Source organism: Zootoca vivipara, chromosome 4, assembly GCF_965207765.1.
Source record: "Zootoca vivipara chromosome 4, rZooViv2.hap1.1, whole genome shotgun sequence".
Lineage (NCBI taxonomy): Eukaryota > Metazoa > Chordata > Lepidosauria > Squamata > Lacertidae > Zootoca > Zootoca vivipara.
Genome location: NC_142587.1, coordinates 80,434,324 through 80,447,290, shown reverse-complemented (window position 1 = coordinate 80,447,290; position 12,967 = coordinate 80,434,324). Strand labels below are relative to the sequence as shown.

General features: G+C 43.2%; 1 protein-coding gene across 8 annotated transcripts in view; it reads right to left on the bottom strand.

The window, feature by feature from the left end:
- Window positions 1–459: 459 nt before the first annotated feature.
- Window positions 460–12,967, bottom strand: part of SPATA13 (spermatogenesis associated 13) — an 87,405-nt gene continuing 74,897 nt past the window's right edge. For 7 of the 8 annotated variants that reach the window (XM_088668272.1, XM_035114281.3, XM_088668273.1 and 4 more), the window contains 7 exons: window positions 11,944–12,129; window positions 11,096–11,275; window positions 9,521–9,753; window positions 6,592–6,721; window positions 5,138–5,510; window positions 2,364–2,438; window positions 460–1,993 (listed from right to left, as the gene is read on the bottom strand). In XM_088668272.1, the coding sequence (XP_088524398.1) occupies window positions 1,812–1,993; window positions 2,364–2,438; window positions 5,138–5,510; window positions 6,592–6,721; window positions 9,521–9,753; window positions 11,096–11,275; window positions 11,944–12,129 (1,359 nt within the window). In that variant the 3' untranslated portion in view covers window positions 460–1,811. Of the gene's footprint in view, window positions 1,994–2,225; window positions 2,439–5,137; window positions 5,511–6,591; window positions 6,722–9,520; window positions 9,754–11,095; window positions 11,276–11,943; window positions 12,130–12,967 lie in introns of all 8 variants that reach the window. The other variant, XR_015949688.1, reaches the window with a different exon arrangement.

The following is a 12,967-nucleotide window of genomic DNA, read 5'->3' as shown; positions in this document are numbered from 1 at the left end:
GCCAGAGTCTATATCCTCTCTGTGCTGGTGGCGGGGAGCAAGTGAGAGAAAATCGGAAGTTAATAAATCGCCCACTCCTAACCATATCTACCGAGAGGTAAGGTCAACTGTGATTTACTTTCTAGTAAATATGCTTAGGATGTCAGCCAAAGGCTTTATATTTCACCCTGTAGTTAAATAACCTTGGCTGTAGCCCATTGTCCTTCATATAGTTTAACAGATTTACCCCCTTTCTCCCCCCCCCCAAATAAGTTGTATTCACAGTAAAAATAAATAACTTTTAAAAATCCTGAATCAACCTTCATTATCAGATAAAGTTCTGGACATCAACATAACTGGCAATTGGCTAGACTGGATATCTTTTGGAAAACAAGCTTTGAAATAGAACTGTCCCACTCCACTGTGTTGATAACACTTAGGCTAATGTTGCATTAATATAGAACTACTGAGATAGGGAAATAGTAGTGCGCGCCATAAACTTTAATTCATAACAGCTTTCTCGGGGTAGAATATTCTGTAAATGCTGCATTAAAAACAGCTTCATGTTCACAGAACAAAGCAAAGCAAAACAAGAAAACATCGTTTTAATAAGCCATAAACCGGCCACATTTGACCTGAGTTTTGATCAAAGTTCATTTCTGATGCCACCAAATGTGTGGGATCATTGTGATTGCAAAGAAACAATCCCTGAACAATCCTCTTGGCTTGGCTGATGTAGGCAAGTATAATGAAATCAACAGCCTTCTGGAGATATTCTGAAGGTTTGTCTAGGAGTCACAGAAACCAGCTGGAATGATTCTATATTTACTGCAGGGGTGTGGGAACCTGTGGCCCTCCAGATGTTATTAGACTCCCAACGTCCACCAGCCCCAGCCAGAATGGCCAATGGTCAGGGATTGTGGAAGCTGAAGTCCAGCAACCACTCAAGGACTAGAGATACTTCAGAGAGCACTTCAGCTTCTCATAGTATAAAAAGCAGGCATACTGGAAAGCACAGAGGCAATTTTCACAGGCTAAAACAGCAGCAGGTTACAAAATAAAACGAAACCAGTTTCTTGAAGTGCATTCAATGCATGCAGCAAAGTACCGTTTTTCATAAGGATCCACCCAAGATGCACTGGGCCCTTCCTTCGTCATTTGCAACAGCACGTAAAAATGCATGTTTATCTATTTATGTCACCAAGTGAACGTTTTCTCCCATTTTTGCCAGGAAGATGCTAAGGCCTTGCAGGAAGTCCTACTCCTACTTGGTTAAATTAACAAGAAATAAGGACAGTGAACTAAGACAAATAGGAAGGACGGAGGCTCAGCAGTTCTTGCGGTGGCAAGCTAACCTGATCCCAGAGATCCACACGCCTGCTTGGTGCTCACAGAGAAGATGGTACCTCTTTTTTTCTGCCAACATGCTGTGCCAGTGGGAGGTGTTGGACACTATCCTTCCTATTTCTAAATTTGGCCACGAATTTATTATTAAGACAGGCAAAATGACCTCAGATATTTAAACCATTCCTTTGGTGCAAGTACAACAACCCTGCGCCACCGTTCAAGAGTAGCAGCAATTCTGCCCTTGCGACCAAGTGGTGGGTTTCTCATTCAGCAATGTTTATTGACACAAGTCAACATTTGCTTCAGATCAAGCCGCAGCCTTCTCCACTAAACCGCCGGCAAGTCCTTCTCACTGAAGCAGAGGAAGATCAGGACTCCTTCCCTCCAGAATTCAGAGTTTCCCGGCTGGACCAACCAATTCTTTGACGGCAAGTGGCTCTTCCTTCGCCTTGTACCCTTCTATAGTCCAGGGATCTTCCAGCCACTCATTTCTTGAATGGGGTCAGCTTGTTAAAAGTGTGCCAAAAAATAGAGGGCTTCCGTTTCGGTTCTGCCAGGGCAAAGACCTGCTGTTGTGGGATGCTAGTGGGCACGGTGATGTGACGCTGGTGGATAGGATGTAAACTCTGGTGAGGGGGCGGCATCGGGCACCCACTGTATCCGACACCTGTAGAAAGAAAGTATTGACACCAGGTGTGAGACTTTTGTGGGGACAAAGACTGGGTTGGTGTAAAGTTTGCACAAAGACGTTTGTTTCTGCACTCAAGCTACTGCAAATGTCCACAGTCATACACACAGTCATAAACACAGGTAGATAAATGGTACATGCAGAACGCCACAGTTACAGCCAGCAGCAGCATTGCCATTCCAGGCACAGAAAGCATGGGAACTGCTGTCACCTGAATCTATAATTGTCTGGTCCATGGGCTACCACCTTCCCCACCATGCCCAAGGACAGGCAGGACTCCTCATGAGAAGGAGAAAAGCTTCTTGTGTGAATTAGCCTTTGGTCGGGGTGGGGGTAGCGAAAGAGTCACCTTTCATCTTTCCGTGTCTTGACTTCCGTGCATTTTGCATGGCTTGTTTCTTTTGGTTTTCTGAGATCTCCATTCCTACAATGGAAAAACAAGCCATGTACATTTAAACACATCTCGGGTTTTTGACTGTAGGGAAAATAATTTCCGGTTAAAATGTCACACAGGAACGGCTCAGTTTAATGGTGCAATTCAAAGGAGAACCTCAGTATTACAGCACAGGCTCTGTATAAAGAAGATCCGAAGTTCAACCCCTGCCATCTCCAGGAGGGGCTGGAACAGATACCTGCCTGAAAACTGGGTGAGCCACTGGCAGTCAGCTGAGAGCCAACCTTTCTGACCTTTGGATCCCAAGATGTTGTTAAACTACAATTCCCATTGTCCACTGGCCATGCTGACTGAGGACAATGGGAGTTGTAATCTACCGATTATCTATGTGGCACCAGTTTGGATGTAGAATCGTAGAAGGTGGCTTTAGAGGAATTTTAGAGCCTGAGACAATACTGAGGTAGCCAGACCAATTGTCTGAGTAAGTAAAAGGTCTCTTCCATTCTTCATATGCAGAAGATCTCAGGTTCAATTCCCATCACCAATTTTTAATAAGAGATATGGCAGGATATGGCTGGAAATCACAGTCCGGTTATCTTAGTGTCTGTCCTGGGAAAACTGGTGGGAAATATTGTTGAAATAAAATAACCAAGCATATAGAAGGACAAGCCTTGTTGAAGCAGAACCGGCATGGCTTCTGCAAGGGGAAGTCCTTGTTAGGAGATTCATTCCCCATCTGCACTCATACGGTTATTGTGTATCATATGACTGTATGTGTTTTCATTCCCACAGAGTGGAAGTGACGTAGACAGGATGTTTGTCTTACTGTCCTGTTCCTACGTGGGACTGTTGTTCCTTTGTTCTTTCTCTTTACTGGCTGTGATGCCAGAGAGAGGGAGCCATGATGTAGAGCTCCCAGTTTGTTTATATGTAAATAAAGCAGTTAAGCCTTATTTACTGACTTGTGTGTTGTTCATTACGTTTGTGAGAGCAATCACATATTTGGCCTGTGGGACCAGTCTGACAACTGGCCCCCGGGACGGCCAAATTACTGACAGTCCTTTCTTATTAGCTATTAAGAGGGTTTTTTTTAAAAGAGTGTTAAAAAGCATAAGATAAAGGTGATCCAGCTGATATATTGCATTGGACTTTCAAAAAGCTTTGGACAAAGTGAGTTCCCCGAGACTGCAGTCAGCTTTGTAAGCTGCAGGTTGGATGTGGAGCTTAACCGGAAAACTGAAAATGTACCTTGTAAAAGTATCTCAATGTAAAATAAGACTACTGATATAATAATTCCGTTATACAAATTTATCGTTCAACCACATTCAGAATATTGCAGAGCTGGAAAAGGTGGTGGTAGTGGGTTTTTTCGGGGGGTGGGGGTGGAGGTGGAGGGAGAGCAAGTAGTATTTAGAGTCCAAACTTTTAGTTGGGAATGAGGTTTAATAATAATAATAATAATAATAATAATAATAATAATAATAATAATAATAATTTATTATTTATACCCCGCCCATCTGGCTGGGTTTCCCTAGCCACTCTGGGCGGCTTCCAACAGAAAAATGAAATAAAATAATCTATTAAACATTAAAAGCCTCCATCTTTTATTTAGCCTCCCTACTGCATTGTGACGTATCCAAACCCCACGAATGAGAGACAGGTTAAAAGCTGTGTCATGTGCTCAAAAATCCTATACAAGGTGTGGAATTGTGAATGGCAGCTGCATGCAGAGAATGTTGTAGAAGCAGCCATGACTGTAGGGGGAGGTGCTATTTTTCAGCACACCATCCATCAGTGTGGCTGAAAATGCAAATGACTGTTGGAAAGCAACACCTATTTGCTAATTCATGTGCTGCTTTGTGTTTTTTGTCTACAACAGGCATCCCCAAACTGTGGCCCTCCAGATGTTTTGGCCTACAACTCCCATGATTCCTAGCTAACAGGACCAGTGGTCAGGGATGATGGGAATTGAAGTCCAAAACATCTGGAGGGCCGAAGTTTGGGGATGCCTGGTCTACAACTTCAGAGTTTGTTAAATGGCACTGCTAGTTTGTTAGCTTGTTGAGATAACCCACCAGAACTCAAAAGCTTCTATTTTGCAGAAAATTCCATTTGGGAGGGTGGCAGTTGGTTTTGTGGGACCCACCTCTTTTGCTGAATTTACACTGTTCTGTTTAGAACCATGTTATTCATTCTTGTAACAGTTTTAATGTTGTAACTCATAATGGGACCTTATGCTGAAGGGAGAGTAAGAAATCTTGTACATCAATCAATCCATCCCTACCCACCCCTCACTCCCCCAAGCCAGCTTCCCACTGCTCAGTTCCAATAGTAATTGTTAATCAATAAACTTGCTTATACAGCTAAACCAGGGTTTCCCAAATTTGGGTCTCCAGCTGTTTTTGGACTACAATTCCAATCATCCCTGACCACTGGTCCTGCTAGCTGGGTATGGAGTTGTAGTCCAAAACCAGCTGGAGACCCAAGTTTGGGACACCCTGAGCCAAACCTTCAGTCTGGCATGGTAAACAGGGAATCCAGCTTTAAAATCCTAATCCCAGTCTGCATCTGCCTTTGCTTTTAATTATTTTAATAGTTGAAGGTTTTACTGTGAAATTGTTTCAAAATATTTTATATGGGAAGTGATTTATAACTACAATCAAATAAATGAAAGCCAGGGGACCCACAACACACAAAAATAAGAGAAGTCAACAGAAGACAATACTTGCCCATTTCTTTGTCTTCTTGCACTCGCCTCCTCTCATTTGCAAAGGCCTCCAGCCACCTCTTCTTGTCCCCCGGCTTTTTCCCACAAAATAGATGGACTTCTTCTGTGGCACTATTTACAATTTTGAAAGCATTTTTGACATTGATATTGAAGTCCTTTTCTCTGCCGTCCTCAATGTCCAGCACTTCAAACTCATCCATGTCCACCCGGCCCTTGTAGTACAGCATGTCCCTTCTCAAGAGATCTTTCTTACAGAACACAAGCTGGTGGTCAAAGAGAAAGAAAGTCCTTTGCTGGCTCTTGCCTTGCTTGGAGATTTTGGTCAGCTCTCCTGAGTGGATTAGTTCTGAGCTTCTGCCTAAAATGTCTTGCCCCTGAAAACGTTTGCAGCAAAAAAGAGGAAAAAAAGAAAAAAAAAGAGCAGGCCCAAGATTATTTACTTGCATGACTATCATTAGCTTAGTCAGCAGTATAAACTTTATTTTATTTGCAGGTTTACAAACCATTTCAAAACCAAAAGCTACCAAAGCAGTGTACTGTACAACAAAATAAAATGCAAAAAGTTACAAACTCAATAAACTAAAAGCAACAAAACAATTGCTACAATTGTATAATTAATATTCCATAACATGACTGGGTCACTTCAGGGAAAGCCTTCTTAAAAATGTCCTCAAAAGCCACCTAAATATCAAGAGGCTTACACGATTGTCTAATTTCAGTTGGTAACTAATTGGAGCTTCAACACTAAAAGCCCAGTTTCTAAAGCATATTGCTGGGGTTGTGGTATTTTTCAGCAGGATCACAGTTGCTGGACAGAGATATATTGGCATTTTTTGCATATGGATATCTCAGGACTCTTTGGTCACAACAGAATTAAGCATGCCTATGTTCCCTGACAACTAGGTTTAAGCAAACTCAGATCCAGACCTCATGTCTTCTCAGTTTCGTGCATAGGATTTAATGACTACAAAATAATTGACACCTAACATTATGGAGCAATGTATTTTCAGTAGTTGCCCCATTGATGTAGAATTGCCCTCTCCCTAGAGACTAGTTCAGCCCCATCAAATGTCCCCTTTTGAAGAAATGGTATAGAAAAACTTTTCTATACCACTGGGCATTTTTGATTGTGACAGTTGTGTTCACTGAGATGCTGCTTTGAGAATCCATAAACTGTTGTTCGTTTGTGATTCCTTTTAGTGTGTTGATTGGCCAACTGGGTTTATATGTTATACCTTTTGTTCCTATTAGTTCTGTTTTGTGCTGTAAACCACTTTTTGACCAATTGTTAAAGAGACAAGCATAAAAAACCCCAACATTATCTGGAGGGTCACAGGTTAGCCACCCCTGTCTGTCTTAAGTCCCATTGATTATAATGGATGTATTCTAATCCCAAGACTGGATCTAACCGCCTGTGACTTTTGAGATGAAAACCTCCTGGAAGTGCACCCTTACCTCCCAGTTGACAATGGACACTTGCCAGCGGGCCATCTTGTCTATGCTTTCTAGCCTTCGCTTGCGCTCATTGATCAGGCAGGCTACGTTCTTCATGGCTTCATATGCTGCCTTTATATCATTATAGTCACTGCAAAATGAAGGCAGGCATGGGTCAGTCTTTTCATCCTCTTCGAACTCGGCTTGTGAGAGCCATGCAGCTAGACACCAGCGGAAATGAGAGCGCCAGGCCACAAGGGTTTGGGTACAATTCAGAAAAGCAGTGCTCGTGTCATGATACAGTGAACATTAAGGTGCATGGAATTCAAACCCAGTATAAATAGCATCATTTACTTCTGACTTTTCCCAACCACAGTACAGGCTTATGCTGGCATGGCCCTTAAGCGTAGTTATACTAACCAAAGTTTGCTGATAAACCAGGATTTCAAATGCCATGTGTGCCCTAGCTCTATTTCTCTAAGCCTTAAGAGGATAAAAAACATCTGTTAACCTTTGGGCTTGAGCATACCCCTCGTCTGAGTTAATAATGCAATCATTACCCTAGGTTTAAGCTTTGTATGATATAAAGGTTGAGGCCATAAGAAACTGTCTGACAACATTTCTATTAAATGAAAGTTTACACACAGAGAGAGAGAGGGGGGAGGGAGGGAGAGAAGCATGTGGGGAATGATAGGGGGTGACGAGCAGGAGGGGGGTATACTTTGCATTAACAACTAGGGTTAGTAGGAACTGTAGCACTGGGAGAGCACCAGGCTGGTGAAAGCCTATATATATATATATATATATATATATATATATATATATATATTCAGAGAGTATGCAAATGAACCACTCCATTGGGGGGAGAGAGAGAGAGTGCCCTGGCCTTTTTTCTTCGTGATGCTAGGATCAACCTTTTTGTGGAGATTTCTAAGACATTAATGAATAAATACTGGAGAAGGAGAAGAAGGAGAAAGTTGAGGACGGAAGCAGACAACAAAGGGGCTCCCACCCCCACAGGAGTCCTGTTCAGCTGAATCAGGAGCAGGCTGGGAGGAAAAATAGAGCTAATGAAAGGGATTACTTTACTGAAAGAGAGTGTGGCATCAGCAGTGTGACTTCCTGGACTGATTGCACATAAACCAAAACTTTATGGGATCACATGCTTGATTGCCTCAGTGTCCAGACCCCTCCACGTTAATTTTAGGTTTCAGAGCAGGTTTTTGCTGACCGTCTCCCCTTGCTGGCCACCACACATCAACATCAATTGAAGGCAAATGTGATACACAGTCTTACAGCTGAGGCAGTGCAGTACTCTCACTGGACTTTTATCATATCTGCATGCACAGAGGGTATCATTAGTCTGAAAGTGCTAAAAGCAGTTCTAGCTGTCATGTTAGGTTTCCATATGCAGACAGACAGAGATGTGGAATCTCTCAAGCACACAATCAGCCTCCTGGGTTCCTGGAAGAGGACTGTACCACCTCAGCAAATGTCGTCCTGCACTTACGTTTCAGTTCCACCCACACCCACGCAGTGCACAGATGGGAAAACCACAACATGACCATTACAATCACTATCTGTAAGCCCAGACAACAGCCAACAGACAATGCACAGTTTGCATTTCCCCCTCATTTGTTTCAGAAAGCTAATATGTGCCCAGTCAGATTATTTGGACATCCAGCGCAGTGTTGTCTACTCTGATTGGCAGCCCCACTGAGCTACCGTCACCCCATATATGTAGTGCCTGACCTTTTAAACTCACAAGGGTTCAGCTGTCCTCATATTATCCAGACTCACAGAAGCACTTTTGTTGTGAAAATGTTAAACTAAAAGCACACAAAAATCCTGCCCAAGACAGTGACGAATAAACCCTACCCTAAAGGAAATGCATGCGGATACTGGCCATAAATATGTAACTGAAGGCCATAATTAACTACATGAGTGTTTGTCTACTACATTTAATCTTATGCCCTTGCAATACTGTAAAATCATGTTCCTCTTTATTTGACTACTTATATATTCTTCTACATTAAGAATAGGGGAACTTGTACTAGACATACAGTGCAAAAAACATATCGCAACCGATAAGGTTATGAGTCATAAACTACTTAAAACAGAAAAGTTGCACTTAAAAATAGCCAAATCCATTGACTTCTTGTGGGCTAAGAAAAACTGAAGTGATTTGTGGTTGAAGGATGCTGTGTCAGGGAATTATGTTGAATAAAGTAGACATGGCCAGTTAATATGCTGAAGCTACTCATCAACACAATTTAACCACTTCTGTCCACTCGTCAGGTGCAGAAGCAGTATTGGCCTCCTTCCAATGTCACTGATAGCTCATATTTGAAAAGGATATACAAATCTGAGCTAGCGTTTGTGGAAACAGAGTAACAGAACTGGAAGGAACCTCAAAATTCATCTATTTAGTCCAAGGAAATACAACTATTACATTACTAAAGGTAGCAATAAAGGTAGCTTTAAAAACATCTAATTAAGGAGAGTCTACCACCTAGCAAGGCGGTCTGTTCTTCCCTTGGAACAGCTTGTGTTGGCAGAACTAGTTCTTCCATAGTTTAGCCTAAAGCAGGGACCACCAATGTGGTACACCTTCCAGATGTTGTAGACTACAACTTTCATCATCCTTGACTACTGTATATGCTGCCTGGGGCTGATGGAAGTTGTAGTCCACAACATCTAGGACACCTCATTTGCTATCCCTGATCTAAATCCTTCTTGTAATTTCAGCCCATTGGTTTTGGTCCTCCTCTCTGGAGCAAAAACAACCACCTCAAAATTAGTTCACCATCTATGTGAAAGCCTTTTAATAATCTCTTTTCTAGGCTAAGGAGAATGAGCTAAGCAGAATGAGAGGGCGGTAGTTGCTGTAAGTGAGTTTGGAATTGAGTTTGGGGAGGTCCCCTTGGCAAAAACATAATGTTCGCATTACCTATGTTCCTGAGTGGTGTACTTGAGTAATTCTGCAAGCTGCAGGGGATATTTACAGATTTTCTGAACAGGCGTGAGAAGGAAACCATCAATGGCGATGTCAATCATTTGCTGAAGCAGGCGACAAGCCTCAAAGAAGTGGCGGTACTTGCCCTGCTTCATCAGGTTAGACATCTCAATGCAGGCACTGGGATGATTGTTGCAGTACTCAGAGTAGATAGCAAAACCTTCTTGCTAAAATGGGGTGGGGGGTGGGGGAGAGAATAAAAGCAAAACTGTGGTTAAAATATCAAGGAAGGGACTGGCACACCCACTCCTGTAGCCATCCCCTTTTCCAATTGCTCCCTTCCACATGCCTTGAAACTGCTCAGAGTTGCTTGCATTAAGTGCTGAATTTAAATAGCTGCAAATACAAACCTTATTGCCAAGAAACAATCGAGAGCCCTTGTCTTAGGAGGGCACTCCCAGTTGTTCCTTTGCAACATAATTTACATTCAGTGCAATTCAAATTCAGCACCAAAAGCAAGCCCAGATACAACTGATGTCACATGACAGCAGGTGATTGACAGGCGAGTGGACTCTGTCACCTTGTCAAGAGTGGCCTGCAGAAGGGTAGCCACTTTATGATCCAGCTTGCCAGACAAAAGTGGTTCCACACGCCTGACCTAAACCATCACAAAGATTTCTCAGTGAATGTAGGAACAAGACGGGGCCCATTCTCGTGGTCTTTAGGGCAGATTCAGTGGCAGATTTCTCAGACTTCTGCAGCAACAGTGTCTCCCAAATATGCCACAGAGTGCACCTGCATACCACTGATTCACATTACACATTTCCCAATGCCATCAGGCATCTGGGGTGGTTCATATGAGGATGTGGGAGTGGGGTAGAATAAAAAAAATGGCCAGACCACAAAAAGAGCTGAGAATTTAACATATTTCCATATCACTTATTTGAGGTGATAGGAGGCCGAAAGCCTCATCCGTTTGGTGTTCTCATCCATTTGCCAATCACAGCCCCTTCCTCTGTAAAGATCTTACATGGGAACAGAAAACTAACTTTGAGACTTCTCCTAGCTGCTGCAGAAAGAACTATCATGTGCGATGTTGACATCTGTGACAGTATACCGATATGTGAAGGAATCAACAGTGCCGGTTTGGATGGCAGTATTGTAAAACTGAGGGTCTGCCTCACGGTAGAGGCAGGGAATCTCTCTCTCTGCTATGAAGGGCAACTGTGAATGGAAGGTGATGCAGCTGATGGAGGGTTGATACGGGGTCAGTGGTGGGCATAACCAAAGCATAAAGGGGATGGAGTTTGCAGCACTGCAGGTTTGTAGAATATGTTCTCTCACTCTCTTATGCTACCCTATCTCTCCCCCCACCCCACCCCACCCCACCCCATATCTGTGTGTATAATTGGGCTAAGGGTGCATGCAATCTATGGGCTTTAAAGGATTATCCTAGCATTTAATTCTGTAGTGTTATCACACTGTTAGCTGCCCTGGCTCACATGACTGCATTTCTGGCATAACATTCACTAGCTAATCAACTTAATACATTAGAATTACCCAACTTACATGCTGAAGAAAGCAGGATCCTATTTCACTCAAATGGGGCTCTTCTTTGTTGTATTGCTTCTCTAGATCCTTCAAGAACTTTCTTTGGAATTTGTAAATGTCTTCAATATTTCCAAATATGGTGCTCAGCTGGGCCCCAGTGAACATTCCTGTATGTTTCCGACATTGCCGAATGTACCCCTGTAAAGGACAGAGCAGGACTCTTTGGTTGGTCAAAGATGAAGAGATTGAAAATAAAATGTTGCATCGAATAATCAAGCTCGGTAGTCAACAAAGGAAAGTTTCATCTTAAGGCTTCCTTGTCTCTCCCTTTCAATCCTTATTCATGAGGAGCAATAACCATACAAGTTTTCCAAAAACCCAAGTTGCATGGTCCAAATTCCAGCACATAGTAGAACCAATCTGACAGTGAGACCAGAGCACCCACTCACAGAGAAATCCTATATATAAGCCATAATTTTGCCATTCAGACAAAGCAAATAACAAGTGCCCCAAGAAAGCAGCTAAACAGCAAACAACACCCAGCTGCCAGGGAGCTGCACAAAATTTCCCAGGCCAAGAAAGTGAAGTACTGCAGCAACCCAAGAAATGCAGCATATGCCCACCTTGAGTTTTCTGAAGACAAAGTTTGGCACCATGCCCCAAAGGTAGAGTGTCTGCTTTGCAGAAAGGGTTAGGACAGTTCCCTGCCTGAATCCCTGGACATCCACTGCTAGTCAGAACAGACAATACTGAGCTAGATTGACCAGGAGCCTAGCCCAGTATAAGGTAGCAAACTATGGTGCCTGATAAACACAGGTGTTTCCTCCCCCCCCAAAGGAACTCCTCTCCAGCATTTTCCAGCTTACATCACAGATGTCCTTGAGATGTTTGATATAGATCCGCTCCGTGTTCATTATTTCCTGAATCACATTTGTTCTCATCTGATCCTTGTTTTCAGCAATTTTTTGGCGGTGCTTCACAGGGTCTGCATTTGGTTCTTCGTCTTGGAGGCTGCCACCGTTTTCTGCAAGTTCTTCCTGGTTGACCCGCAGCTGGAATTGTAAGAGAGGAGAAAGCAACTGAGTTGAGGAAGCACAGCTTAGTTGAAGAGCAATCCAGAAGGTTGTGGGACCTCCAGAACAGATGCTGTGGATGGGGGTGGGCACCCAGCCCTCCTGGCACAACCCTGGAGATAACCCTTTGTGCCTATGTTACATCGTATGGTTCAAAGTTCCATACAGTTGGAGAGGGGCCACAGTTCAGTGGCAGAGTCCATGCTGTGCATGAAGAAGGTCATAGAATCATAGAGTTGGAAGAGACCACAAGGGCCATCCAGTCCAACCCCCTGCCGAGCAGGAAACACCATCAAAGCATTCTTGACATATGCCTGTCAAACCTCTGCTTAAAGACCTCCAAAGAAGGAGACTCCACCACACTCCTTGGTAGCAAATTCCACTGCCGAACAGCTCTTACTGTCAGGAAGTTCTTCCTAATGTTTAGGCAAGCTCCCTGGCATTCTGCTTTTAAAAAGACAGCAGGTGATAGAAATATTCCTGATATTCTGCAGACCAACCACTGCCTCTCAGGTGAGACAATATCAGGCTAGATGGGCAAATAATCTGATCTGGCACAAGGCAGCCACCTATATATTCTGCGGAAAAGCCCCACTGAAATTAACTGGGATTTCTCAGCGTTCAGCTTGCCCATAATATGTAGTCAAGTGAGTCCTAAGAACCAATTTAGAAGAGTCTTATGCAACACAGATTAACTTGGCGAGTTACCGTTTACAAGCCTGGCTCTGCTCAGCTTGGTGTAGTTGTTATTACAGTGAACAGGGTCCCCTGAGAAGAATTCCATCATTTAAACCAGTGGAGGAAATAAGGCTCTCCA